Consider the following 15,289-nt stretch of genomic DNA (forward strand, 5'->3'; position numbering starts at 1 on the left):
GAAACTGCCCAGCATACCTAGCAAATTTTGCATTTGTTGCGACAAAAAGGACGCACCAACAGTCATAATGTTTTCCTAGAAATGCATCAAATACCTATCCTAAAAGTCATTTTTTCATTACCTAATTCGTTCGTTAAAAATGCATGCAACATGCAGTCAAAGTAGGAAAAAAGAACTCCATCATTTGGATTCCCCATTCTCACCAATCACAAGTTGATTGCATAAATAAATATCAAATTACCATCCAATCTATTGGCCGGTGGTGACGACGACGGTGCAACTTATGTCTAGTAGGTATCGAAACTATAAACAAAAATACCCTTGTGACATGCGAGATTACAAACACACAATACATGTCAAAGTTGATCAACCCCTCGCCACGATTCGACTAATTACACCTCTCTGGACGTGTATTTTTCAAATTTACAACAAACTTTCGCTTCAATTAAGTAATTAAAATGGTCAACATGGTCACGCCATCATACACGCGTAAGCATAAGTGGACGCCACAGAATCTCTCCCTCTCTCTTCTCTCTGTCGATTTACCCTCCTACACCGCAGTCAATTTGTTGAATCCATCGTAAAGAAAAAATTTCGATAATATCTTTTTAAATGGCTTTTTAACGCTGTAAATGCTCATTATACTACGTGGCGTTAATTTAACACACTTCGTTCTATCCTATAAAACTATAGTTGAAAAAAAAAACTCACACGAATATCGCATTCGTATAAATTGACTACGTGCATCAACTACATATATGATTGCCACAGTGGAGTTTTCAAGCGTCGCTTACCGGTTAATTATAAAAAAAGGAAAAAAATCCAACCGTAGGAGAACTTACACGCATATAGCCTTTGAAGTACTCAGTCGCTTCTGTAGCTTAGCTATAGGTACATAGTGTACAGCAGGCTATATATAGATACACAGTACAGAGAAAATAGTCGTAAATCCCTTTTTTCCTTTCTTTTTTCTTTTCCAACTCGCCTGTTTTATGTGTGCATTCTTCAGAGCGCGTGAACACTTGAGCAATAGCTTGAAGAGGACTCATATTAGTATAGTCGAGTCGCCCTTGCGCACGTCGCGCCGCGCCGCGCCAGCTTTTTCTCTCTTTTTTCTTCTGGTATACTTTCTCTGTTTCCCTGTTCACTAGCTCGGCTGTTAAGCGAAAGGTTTTATTACCATCACTTGTGCCTCGACTACTTCTCAGTCCTTGTGTCTTTTACTCTGGCACCTTACATCGCGTCTTCTTGTGAAAATCACTGTGTACGTATACGTATATACTTTCGCGCAAAGCGACACAGAAATGAATAAAAACAAAGCAACGAAAAAAAAATAGAGGAAAAAAATAATGATAAAAAGCTCGTTCTTCGCGCAGCCCTGAAAAAAAAAACCAACTACACGTATATAAAGTGGAAATGTAAAAGAAAACTATATTGTTCATTAAAAAAGAAGGCGTACTCATTTTTTTAAGTGCTGCTTCGTCGTTCTTCTCTCTGTTTCAGCGTGTAGAGCATAGTCGCGCGTATATATGTATACCCTGTGTTGGCATTCTTTTCTTATACATTTACCTTTTTCCTCTTCCCTGCTTTCATTATTATTCCCTTTATCGTGTCATTATGAAAGTAAAAATGAAAAATATTAACTGGAAAGTCGCGTAAATGGCTCGGCTTTTGCGACTGTATAATACATGTATGTATACGACCTGTGTATTACTATTTCTCCACTGCGTACTGTTTTTCTACTTTTCTTTATTTTTATTTTTTTTGCCGAATTTTCTTTATGAAGTTGTCTTATTTATATTGCGAGAAAAATAAGGCGTATTAATTATGTAGGTAATTGGTGAAAAGACGAAGAATCGTACAGGAGAAGTGATGAGGTGGGCAAAAGGGTACTTCCGATTAAGATAGGTGAATCGACCCTTGGCTCAGATTTTGAAAATATTTACAGGGTATATCTATTGGGGACCAATAAAGAATTTCAGAGCTGAAAAAAAAATCGCCCGACCGACCCTTCTCCCCTCTCCACCATCCGAAAAAACCGTGTTTTTCACATGGAAAATTCCTATTCTTCATCGTGTTCACCAAACATTTTGCAATCGCTGTGGTGCACAGAAGGACTGGGGGGGGGGGGGCAATCCATGAAATTTAATATAATAAGATGCACAATTCGACATAAAAGATGTAAGTATCGAAACATATTTACAATATGTACACAAAATTAAACAGATAGAAAATCGCCATAATGCGCAGGGAAACGTATATCGTACCTAATAATAAACGAACAAAAAAAATGTTGACTTCTCAAATACAATGTATCATGATAATACAAAGAATTACCAGTATTTACGACGAAATAAATAATTACTAATAATGACACGATTTTTCATTATTTTTAACACTTTCCCTAATTCGAGAATTATTGAGCAATAAATTGACAGCAAAACTGCTCCGTTCAAACATGAAGAACGATCATGTTTCCTCAAATTCGGTCGATGTTAACGATGCTTCGTAAGCGGCGATGAACTCGGAAACGCAACTCGATCAGCTACCTGGATCCACAAATTGCCGCGTCAGCATTTTTGAAAGGTACGCCAGTTGTTGAGTATAATGTACTCAGACATCCGGCAAGCTGGAACACTAGAGCGGTCTTCAATTACGTGATGTAGACAGCTGATGTTTTTGGTGGTAGGATTTTCTACAGAGATTTCAACATGTCTCTAGCGACGTAACAGCAGCTCATCTACTGCTGATTGATGATCGATTGAAAATATCAGACGAATCGATGTTTGATGTTTGATGACTTTCCCGGAGATCTAGAACGCAGATCCAACACGTTGTTAGCGGCTATGGAACGGATTGCGGTGTCCATAGGGTCGATTGATGTATTGACTTCTCGAATACAATGTATCACAATAATACGAAGAATTACCAGTATTTACAACGAAATAAATAATTACTGATAATGACACGATTTTTCATTATTTTTAACCAAATTTTCCCAATTTTTTTACCCTATTTTTTTAGCCAAAAAGCTTAAAAGAAAATTTCAAAGTAGAATTAGTGGTTTAGGTTAAATTTTTTCATCAAAATGTCAACCTCAAGCCATAGAGTCATTAAACGTTTAAGAGGCTGTGGCAGTGGTCCTCAAAGTACAGTCATTTTTGAAAAAAATTGTGGTTGATTTTTTGCCACTTTTAGCCAATACATACTACCTATAATTTGTACAATATCTCAGAATTGTCTGAGAAGTTGCTATTTGAGTTTGTGAACCTCCCTGATACATTGAATTATTCAATAGGTACTCAAAATCATTCTTATCCCTCACCAAGCAATTGATGATTCTTATGGCACGTACTTTTCCACCTTTAAAAATTAATTTTACAAAAAAATAACACTAAGTTTCTACTCACCCCCTTAAAATACCCTGATGAACACTCTTTTCGAGGTCTTTTCGACCAAATATTAAAAATTCATATCTTATTTTTCCTCTCATTTTAGTGAGTAAGTGCGAGAAAAAATTTTCAGCTAAAAAAAGATGATTTTGAGCAAATTTTTATCTAAATGAGCTCCATACTTTTTGAAAATTGTTCCAATTACAAAAAATCGAGAAAATAGCCGAAAACTTTCCAATTTTTTCTGTTTTTTTGAAATTGACAATGATCGAAAAGATGGGACCCCCTGTATAAACATATTGCAAAATTTTTCACCCGGTCCAGAAATTATATCTTTCAATGTTTTCGCACAATTAATGCGAAATATTTGAGACGAAAATATTTTCAAAACACAAATTCGCTTTAAAATAAGCAATTTGCAAATTTTCAACATCTCAGTATAAAACCCCAAAGGTGGTCTTAAATTTTGATGGCAGTACCCTAGATCGATGCAAAATCTCAATTACTGTCTTTTTGGAACAGTTCTATTTTTTCCAAAACAGATTAAAAAGGGACCAGAGCGAAAAAATTACGATTTTTTGAAAATGCCTCCCTCCTTTGGTTACCCATTCGCGAATTCACGAATCGCTTGGATCGCTGTTGTTATTGTCTGAAAAGGGGGAACTGGAGACTATTGACCAATCAGATTACAATTCACAACGCAAAAATTAATAATTTAGTGGCCAACAATTTTTTTTCTTTACTCAAAGACATCAAACGACTCTTTTGCTGATATACAATTTTCTCATTTTTGTTTAAAATATGTTTGCAAATGAGTTCTGGTGTCATGAATTTTTTCAATTACTCAAATCCGAATCATTCAGTTGCAAATTTGAGTTGAAAAATATTCCACAATATAAAAATGTCTTATCACAATTTTGCACAGTTCCCCCTTTTCAGCATTTACGCAAGAATCCGCCAGATGTCAGCCACTTAGTGTGAATTCGCGAATATCTTTCTTTTATTGGCGCTTTTGGAGTTTGAACATTGTCTGTACTATTCTCAACTCAAAATGAAAGTATCCACTAAAATTCGATCTAAATCATTCGACTTGAGATCGGCGTACTTTGAACAAATTCAGCAGAGATCTTCATTTTGAATTGAAAGTTACCCACAAAAAATTCCAGCTTCGGAGGTGTCCCTTGAGGGGGAGTTTGGGCTCTCAAAGAGGAAGCATGTTCAAAGAATTCATTTTTTTGCTCCTGTCGTTACACAACCTGTTTTTAGAAAAATGGCCCAATCTACGATAGTATGCCAGTCTCAGGATTTTCACTCTAGTCAGACATTCTCGTGAACACAACCTCAATCATCCTGAACCAGCATTTTCATTGCAGAATCGAAATCTCCCAATTTTTAATTCTTCAGTCATTGACAAATCGATTAAAATTTCAGAATTGATGCATTTCGCTTTTTTTAAAAAATCAAATCGCGGCTCCTTGGAGGTGGGAGGGGGTAGATTATATGAAGGATAGGAATTTTTTGAGTGAATAACACGTTTTCTTTTAGCAGGAGGGAAGAGGGGGGAGAAGGGTTCTGTGAATTTTTTTTTCATCATTAAAATTCTTTTTTGGTCTCTCATCGATTCTTTGCGAATAATTTCAAAATCTGAGGCAAAGTTCGATTCATCTATTTCGATTGAAGGTACCCTTTGCGAATGTAGGTTCCTAGTCAATGTCCCAAATTTTATTTTCGAGATATGTGGTGGTTTTTGTGGCATAATATACCTACACATCACGGGCTACACGAGTAACAACCAGTGTAACAGTAACATTGTGTTTTTTTCTTTTACCCTCTCGTCAGTCATTCAACCAGTACTATCGCGTTGAAGCAAATCTCTCAGTTGGTATACTCGTAGTCTATAGGTATACAGTAGGTACCTATATCAAGAGTAAAGCGGAAATTGCGAGAAATAGAACGAGCGAACGAGGGTCGCTAATGAGTATCTTTATTGAACGTATTATAAAATGACAACACAATGCTATAAAGGTGGCGTGAGACGAATGGAAATCAAAGCTTCATCGATTTTAATGAGGAAAAGTGCAAAACGCACCGTCTCATCGCAATGGGGAGTCGCTGCTCGCTCGGCGGCGCGGCGTATTTGTTACATAATTGCTTTAACCCTGCAGCGAGTTTTGGAAAATTCGTCATCGTCGTCGTCGTGGCGTTAATTTAATATATCTAGAAATCAAGAAGTGTCGTTTTCGTTCGTTTAAGATTTTCAATTTTATTTACCATAGACTGCGAGAAGCACCTACCCTTCTCAGCAGCGTTTTTCTACAGCTACTCGTATACGGTATACGACGACGACGACGACGACGATGCTACAAATTCACCGCCGAAAAATTATTTCGTTTTAATAGCATTTCCTCGGTCGGTGTACGCGAGATATCGTCGAGTTTTTTTCCGCCTTCTACTCTTCGTCTCATCCGGGTTCGTTTTCGTTTCTCTCGAACGCTATTGCTTAAATCATAAAACGAAATTATATTCTTTCAAAAGAGGGTACCTACTACCGTGTCGATAGGTTTTTTGCATCTTGTAACGGTACACTCTTCGGCCTCCACTGCACCTCCTATCTCGTACCCTTAATGATTTATATTTACGGAAATAATAGCGCACTTCATTAACCCCACTTTAGTATACTACGAGTAAGTACTAAGCGCGGAATACATTTTTCCAGCCTCTGCGCCCAGGCCGAGTCCGAAGAGTGGAGAGGCAATTCGTTTTGCCGCGATAACATTAATAACGTTCATCGATGGAGGATTTCATTTTCTGATAAGCGAACAAGTTGTTTGCGAACTGCTCGGATACATTTGTATTACGTTACGCTACATTACATTCGATTTGCTTCGTACTCTGCAGCTGAACTGAGCATGGGTCCTTTGAGTGGTGAAAAAATTAAGCGACCTGGTCGTGGTGATGGTGTGAGGAGGTATTTTAAGTAGGTTTAAGATACTTAAATTATGTTGTACAGGACTGAGGGAAGCGAGGTTGCTTTTACTTCTGAGTAAAATTAACTCCTGTTCTTTTAGCAAAGCTTTAGAAACCAGGACATCAGAATTCTGCAGACAATCGTCTCCATCATATAGAAATTTGACTCAATTTCTCAAATCTCATTCAAGTTCGTCAACAAAAACTCAAAAAACATAACATAGATTAGTTCTCGCATCATAAAATGCTCAAATACCTATCATACGATTTCCCTACTTCTCAATTCTAACATTCGTTAAACATCGACACACTATAATAGCTTAGTCTATCCATCCTTGAAGAAAATTCGTCTAAAAATTGCACACACTCACTCAACTCCAGCGAACTCTTTTATACATTTTGTACGCGAGACCATCGTCGTATTTAATTTAATTTAACTTCATGTTCTTCCAAATTAAGAAGTTTCGAATTAAAAACACAATAAAAACCACCGAATGCTCGTAAAATGAATTATTACCATAGAGAAAACTTCTCTCCATATTCATTCGACCCGCGCGCAACATTACTCCGCACTAACCCGAGTAGTACGATGATTACGTTGCTATATTCGCCATTCAGTGCTTCGTAAATTACGACCCGAGTTAATTTCTGTAATTAAAATTATATACAGAAGCGCCACTCTACATATACGATACATTTCTATTACATGTAGATGTAGATGTCGAGTTGATGATACTAACCAACAAGAACAAGAGCTGGAGAACTTTACCGACGCCAAGTGTATCGTTTTTCTATACGTTTAACCATCTTTTTCTTATGTTTTTGTATTATGGCGTACAATCAGCCTCATCCCTCTTCAATCTGGAATGGCTCATCTTCGCTCAACTAGAATTTTGTTGCGATTTTCTCGCTTGTACTGTATGTAAAAGTCAAAGTACATATAATTGACAAACAACTGAAAACTGTCTCTTTTTAACGCTAACTATCTCTCGTTTAATGCTTACGCAGTATAGTATTATTATTACGAGTATTTCTTTACAACTATTCTGCATGTATGACGGCTACTGAGTAACTGTCTCCGTTGATGCCATGTCGCCATCGTCTTCTCACGCGACTTAATTATACCCGCCAAGTATTATCTACTCGTAATCATCTCTGGCCATTCAAATTCTCGTGAATAACGTTTTGCCAGCAGACACGATTATCGTTTGAAGAACGTTTTTATTATTAAACTACAAATTTCTTCGAGCTACACTGGGGATATTGTTGTTTTAAAAGCTAGTAGCGTTCAAATAGGTATGTGATGACGTATTATGTGTTACAAGATATTCATTTTTTTTGGTGATTGTACCTCTGAAAAAAGTTACCAACGGCGTCTTTGAAAAAGTTAAAAATTGCGTTTCACTTTGAAAGTACATACCTACATATATAAGCTTGAAATCCCTGAAAGTTGGAAAAAAATTGGTTGAAAACTGTCAATGATGAATATAGTCTAGAATAGGTAAATTTTCACCAGTTATTTTGAATATTTGAACGGAAGGCTCGATTCGTACTTTTTAACCCGCACAAGTTTTGTATTTTTTGACGTAGGTTGCCAAAAATTAAATTAGGTAGGTATTTCAAAAATACTGACCTTGGAAACACTAGACTCGGTCTCCCAAGCATTCATTGTTGATCCCTCAGCTTATGGGAGCTCTCAAAGTATGGGAAAATAATGGTTACCGTCCATTTCCCCGAATCCATAAACCCGAAAACTGAAATACCGCTTGCCGAACACCCGAAAAATATTTTCCCGAATCAATATACCCGAACATCATTTCCCCGAATGACAAATGTTCGACAAAATATCAAGAATTTCTATAACAAAAAATATCTGGCAATTTTTATTGCAGTCAAGATGAATTGATATTGATGCCACAGAAAAAGAGTATGTAGTAGTTCATTCGATTGAGTATTTAAAAAAACCTTCAATTACGCCATTCGAATGTGATGATACTGGCATGAGAAGGGGAAGAGGGGAAGGACTAAAAAATCACTGGAGACTCTAGAATGGCCCAAACTCCCCCCCCCCCAGTTGAAATTTCCCTTGAAACAGTTTTTTCTCATTTTTAAAATTACAAATTAAATTTGCTAAAGTTCAAAAATGAACTTTTGCACCTGAAATATTGATTAGGAGTTTCATCAATTTTCCATCAGCTGAATTAAAAGTTCTGAAAAAATGAAAAATTTTAAATTTTATAGTTGTGAGTTGGTAAATTAAGACATCAGAACGCACAAGCAAAAAGCAGAACTAGTATGTTCAGCAGAACTTTTGGACACCCTGTTTTCCAGTACTTCTGAGGACACTTGAAGGGGGGAGGGAGGTGAGGGAAAAAAATTAAAAAATATAATCCACTGCAGATTTTGCAGCATTCGGGATTTTTAATTTCGAGTATTTATAATTCGGGATTTCGGCATTCGGGATCATAAAACAGCACAAAAGTCATTCGGGAAAATTGATTCGGGGAAATGTACCGGAATCTGAGAAAATAAATAAAAAATTCATGAATGAAAACTTTTGATTTACATGTTTAAACTTCTTTAAACGTTATCCTCGTCTCAAAAAAAATTCTTTCGTATGAGTAATGTTTTGTGGACCACTTAAGGGATTTCTCTTTAAAAGATGGTGATTTAGAATGTTTTTAACCAGGTATGAAAATTTTTATAGGTGCATACTTTAATTTTTGATTAATTTTTTTCAATTTTTTCAACTTTGGGAACTCCTTACGAAGGAACCAATGTAGCTTTGGGGCCGATATTGAGACTTTTTTTTAAAAAAATGGGTTACTCATTTAGAAAAATGCTGATCAGAAGTAACAAAATTTTCAAAAAAATATTTTTCTGTTTTTCTGTACATTTTTGGTCGGGGAGGAGGGGGGGGGAGTTTTCATACAAGTAGACCAGCATTACTTGTGGTGTGGGGAAGGGTTCTTGAAAGGGAATTATTTAAAAGAATTATGACAATACATTTTTTGGATTATTGAAATTTGTTTAATTTTTTAAATATATTATACAATTTAGAAGCTTTCCTCTAGTGGGGGAGAAGGGAGAGAAGCTGAAAAAAATCGCAACAACATTTTCACTGGTGTGAATATAGAAACATGATTTGAAATAATATTCACATTCTCGCTTCCCTCTCATTTCTTCAAAAATACATTTCAAATTCCTACCTTTTTCCTTTTTTTTTTTGATGGGAAGGGGCACTCACAAAAGGCTAAGTGTCAATACTTGATCAGGTACCAAATCTTGATCACTTGTTTTGTGACATGCTGCCATCGTACCAAATAGTTGTCAGTTGCTGCCACCTATCATAACCTGTAATCAGGGTGTCTATACAGGGTAGTGAAAGTAGTGATTTTTCAGCAATTTTGCTTGTGAAAAATGAAAAAAGTGGAAAATCAAATTTTCCATGCATGAAAAATATTTTGTAGAAAGGGCTCCTTTATCAACTGTTTAAAGACATTGGAAAAGAGAAAAATTTGAATGTAAAATTTTGCCTCGCCCACCCCCTCCTCCTCTTAAAAAGTCCCAAGTATTCAAAAAACGTCCGGCTAAAAGTCCTGCTGAATTCTTGATTTTATAATTTTGAAATTTTGCTATGGACAGTGGACACGCTGCAAAAAAAGAAAAAAAATCGATCTTGGGAGGGGGGGCGGTTGAAAATATTTTGGGAAATGATGATTTGAAAATCATCTTCATCATTTTTTCATTTTTTGTAAACATACAAGAAATTATCATTATTTTTTTTTTCATTTTTTCTCCTTCCCAATTTTCAGACAAGAAACTGGAGTCAGTGGTTTCGAAAATACGTGTACTTGTGATTAATCAAAATATGTACAACAATTGCGCTGAATTCGTAATGAGAAGTGAATGGCTTCTTTGATAAATATCGTAGAAGGTTATCAAAAATAATCCACTGTTATCCAGATTTTTATCTCTTCAAACCAGTACCTATTTGTTCACTTTTTACCTTCTGTGATTGGAAAATCTAAAAATTTAGGCTGTAGCATGAAGTACTTACTTTGATATGTCATTGTAAGGAAAGGTATATGAAGAAAAAAAAGTGACGAGACGGAGTGATATTGAAGAACGAAAACGAAAATATAAGTTGAGTCTACTATTTTATTTGGAATGCGATGAGAAACCCCACGAAATATTTAAAACTGAAGTATTACATATAAATAAAGGAATCGAGTGGGGAAAAAAGCGAAAAAAGGTGATAAGAAATCTCCATGCCACGTGGAAGCTGTATCGTTGTATTTTTACGAGGAAATTTTATTTCTTGAAATATTCATATTCTCGCATACGATTGATTTGATCGACGATATCAACGAGACGAGCTTTTATTCGATGTGAAATGAATTGCATAATCGGCGTGTATCTTGGAATAAGACGATTCGTGTACATAAGATTGTTTTCGCGAATATCACGCTACCGATGAATAAGTAAATTCAGCTCGCTATGACGGTAGGCAGGAAGGAGGAGGGTATATCTCGCGCGGAAACGTGTTAAATAAGTTGCATAATCAGTTTGCCGTAAATACGTCGAACCCTGCCACACGCCTCGCCGCATCGTACAACACGAATGCATTCGTTGTATGAGATTAGGAGCGAGTAGTAGGCATGAGGCAATTTATAAACCATCGAGTGATGACGATTCAACAAGTGGTTTTTTACGTCGACTTTAGTTAATTGCGTAACGAAGTGGATTTCTTTGTGTCGGCGTCTTTTTTTTTCATCTTTTTCCCCCATCCTGTCGCTCGCTCGGTCGTCTGTACCTAGTACCCTAAATAGGGATAAAAATTGAATCGTAGCGACGACGAACGAGACAATCGAATCTCGAGTAATTAAATTTGCCGCTCGTAATAATGAAATGTTATTCGTACAGCTCGACTTGGCGGTTAAATGTGATGGTATCTTCGGTACAGTAGGCCAACTTTTCAGTCTTTTTTCTCCCCTCTGTTCCTGTATCGTTTTGTACTGGTGGCTGCTATGTAGCTCGAGTTACATCGACGTTTCGCCAAAACGTTCGAGTTGAACTTCAGAAATAGCCTTTCCGATACGTTGAGCTTTTTTGTTACAGACACTTATCTCTGGTCGTAATTTTTTTCTCGATTCTTTCGTGTTCGTGAGGTTCTTCTATACCTTTTTTGCCCTCCTTTCAACGTTGAAAAATCAACGAAGCGGATAAAACGAGGTACACCTGTAAGAATAGAGCCCGAAGTTCAGCAGCCTGGATACTCGAATGCATTTCGTATTCGTGTGATAGATTTTATAGGTATAGCGATATTCGTGTCCGGAAATGGTGACAATAATATCTAGGGCGATTGAGTTGATGACGACGGTGAGCGAGGGTTTATTAAGCTGTTTTAGGTATATAGCGACCGGAATGTCCACGAAAATATAATTAGGTCAACGTGAAAAGAACACGACGTTTATTTAATGACATTTTTGGCTGATATTTAAAGTTTTACACCGAGCCCAGCACATTTTGATGAACTTTTCGTAATCAAGGCTATCGTAGTACTACGTATAATTAGGTAGGCGTGCGCGAAAATCAATGTTACCAGGCCACGTGCGTCGTGGTAGAGTGGTTAAGACATAGCGAACGAAGTTACGAGTATTATTGCCAGTTGAATATTCTCTATCGTTTAGAATACGTTGTATAATACACTATATATGGGGCGATTGAGCTGCTAAAACGAAATAATACCATTTTAAATCCATCCGTACGAATTTATATGGGTATCATTTCGTACTTCCGGAAATATTCGTCGCTATTGGGAACTCGTTTGTTGCGAGAAAGAAGCTTTTAAATTTACCTTTGCGAAGAGCTCGACGATTTTTATGCTCGTTTTTTTTTTTTTTGGTGGAATTTTCGTTTGGAAGAATGTTTGACTATTGCGATGTGTTGAATTGACCTATCCGGATTATTAGGGAGAAGACGGATGAATCTTATGTTTTGATTATTTTTTAAGTCATTAGCAAGTTCTGCAGGTATAAAAGCTCTGAAGAAGTCCTACATTTTTTTAAGATATCAAGTTGCAATATTTACTCCAAAGAAAAATTATGCAAATTTGAGCATTTACATGAAAATTAAACTTTTTTGACGTACCTATTAGTACAGGGCAGGGAAATACTTGAGAGGCTTGAAAAACGCAGTGCTTCCCAAGTCTTGTTAATAATTTTAAAAAGTTCTCTAGAAAAAATGTTCTTTAGGAAAATATTTTATTTTAATTTTTTTGGGCGATTTTTTGAACGTCCTGAAAATTTTGAGCCTTTAATGTATCTGTAAGCTCCACTTACGAGTTCAAAGGTTTAAAAAGTACGTAATTTTTAATAACTTACTATTTTTTTGTTTTTATATTTTAATTTTAATCACAAAATTATCATGATTTGAAAGAAAAAAACCAGGTACTACATATTTTGGGAACTCCTGAACTTGACAAAAATGAATTTTAAGCTTTTCTGATTACTCGTAAATGTGAAGATATCGAATTACTGAAGACATCAAAAAATTCCCCTGATAGCCCCTCTCAATCCCAAGTGAATATTCAATCACCACTGCTTACAATTTTTTCATAGCAAAAAGTTCACTGAAACTGACAAAAATACGTCGAAAAATGTGTCGTTTCTTTGCATTTTGATTGTTGCTATTATTGTTCAATATGATGGAATAATTCTTTGTTCAATTTGGCTTCAGGAAAGTTTGTATTTTACATCAGATTTTGAATTTTGATAATGTGATGGTCAAAAAATGTTGAATGAAACTACCTGGAGCATTTTTTTTTTTAAATTTTGATTTGAGGGTCCCGGAGGTGATATTTTTTTTCAAAATTCTGTAAAATTGTGTTCATTTTGTTTTTTAATTTTTGAAAATGTTTAAATGACTATTGGGAAGGGAGGGGGTGGTCGATAAACACTCAACGAATTCGATTATCTCAAAGCTCTTGAAAAAGAAAGATTTTTAAAAAAAATGAAAAAAATGAAATTTTAATTTTCTTACTAAAAAATTCTCATATTGTGCTTGTAGCTTTTTCAAACACCCCCCCCCCCCCCAAAGGTTACCTCCATCGATTCTAATATGAATATCAAATAAGCACTTGATAAGAGCTTTTACTGAGCTTTCGGACGAAATCCAACTTATCCTTATGCACCCACCTCTTCATTTCCTTCTCCTCATCTCCTCAACTGGTACCTATCTTGGATTGCTTTCAATTTTGCAAATATGCTTCATCTTGACCTAGTTATTTTGTCTTACTTGTTATCATGTTTGGGAAATTTTTATGAAGAATTTAAGCTTCTTTGAAGAAAAATTTCCCCTATTCATTTTGAGACGTACAGAACAGATGGGATCGCTTTCCAAAAATTTCAAACAAAAAAATAAAATAATACAGATAAAACTAGAGAATTTTGGTTTTGGAAATTTCCCTTGTCACCATCCTCGAAGACAACGCCATTGATACGAAAATTCGGCCGAAAAAGTATCGCTGCTTACATCGATAGTTTATTTTTACCTGCTGAGAGAGACATTTGGAATATTTTGGAATCGCTGCTGTCGAATGTAGATATAAAAGTAGATACCGATTTCGCACGAAGACTGCTGTAATGAGGCTGGAATCATTGCCAAACTTGGGTAACCACTTGTGCTCGTTGCTCGCGAGGTATTGTGTGTTTTTTCTCTCTTACCTTTCTTCTTAATATCACGTTTTTATGCTAATTCGACGGCAATTTAGAGCAATTTATTGAGCTACGTGGAGGTTGCTTTGGTATCCCTCTACTCACCGTCTCCCTTAGTTCTGTGGTATCTGTTGGGGCAGAACGGCAGAGAGAGAGAGAGAGAGTTGAAGGGACGAGGTCGTCAATGAAACTGAAATATTCGAATTATTTTCAGTACAGCGGCGCGTGAAGCGTTAATAAAAAAATATTTATAAATATTTCGAATCGAAATTGAAAATTATTTCGCGTTTGGAACCTGATGGGCTTGAGAAATATTCGTAGGATAGGTAGGTAATCGTTTTTTCTGTACACCTACCTACTTATATACGGTAAGATGGCGATCTGAACACTGCGTACTACTATACATACAACGAAAGAATAACACTGGTAAATGTTTTTTCAACGATATCGATGCTGGAAAATTTTCTTTTTCGCCGTCTATATCTTTATCTTCGCTCTCGCTGATGTTTTATTTTGGTAATAATCTTTTTCTACGTATACTCGGTGTCGGCGTTGTGTTTTTATAGTATGATTGATCGCTAGAGGTTAAACAAAATTACGAAATCACCCTCTTACCAACGAACGCTCCAACCGAATCCGTCGTTATGTGCTTTGTCTTTAAATTATATTCGTACAAAGATTTACGCAGTTATTTAGACGAGCAAAAAATAAAAATAAAAACACCGTATTACATTCTGCCTCGCGGGATTCGTATAAATTATTTTCAATATGCGAATATTGCGTACGTTTTGTAAGAATATGATGACAAGAATATGATGTTGATGATGATGACGACGACAACGATGGAGTCGAGTAAAGCACAAAAATTGAGTAGGAGTTGAGAAAAAGGTTGATATTTTTATCATTAGCTACTTATATGTTTGTAGCTACCTGTCTATATCTGTGTACTCATTTGTGTTGTTTTTGCAAACGAAAATAATTTTTTGTTTGTTCGTAGATCCGGTGAAAGCTATGATGCCAAATGTCGAAGAAATGTTACCAACGTTCGCTACCACGGGCAAAACATTAAGGATTCCTACAAAAGACACGGTCGTGTTTCCGTGCGAAGTCAACAATCTGGGTAAGCCTCTCTTTGAATTAGATTTTCATACGACGTGTGTCGTGTGTGCGCTGTGTGCTCTTCTACAATAATGTACTTTGTCGAATGCGGTG

General features: G+C 36.1%; 1 protein-coding gene across 2 annotated transcripts in view; it reads left to right on the top strand.

Moving 5' to 3' along the window:
* The window catches only part of LOC135833008 (limbic system-associated membrane protein-like), a 489,776-nt gene that overhangs the window by 324,143 nt on the left and 150,344 nt on the right, over positions 1-15,289 (top strand). For both annotated transcript variants that reach the window (XM_065346596.1, XM_065346597.1), the window contains exon 2: positions 15,075-15,197. In XM_065346596.1, coding sequence (XP_065202668.1) covers positions 15,075-15,197 — 123 coding nt within the window. The remainder of the gene's footprint in view (positions 1-15,074; positions 15,198-15,289) is intronic.

This window comes from Planococcus citri, chromosome 1 (assembly GCF_950023065.1).
Source record: "Planococcus citri chromosome 1, ihPlaCitr1.1, whole genome shotgun sequence".
Taxonomy (NCBI): Eukaryota; Metazoa; Arthropoda; class Insecta; order Hemiptera; family Pseudococcidae; genus Planococcus; species Planococcus citri.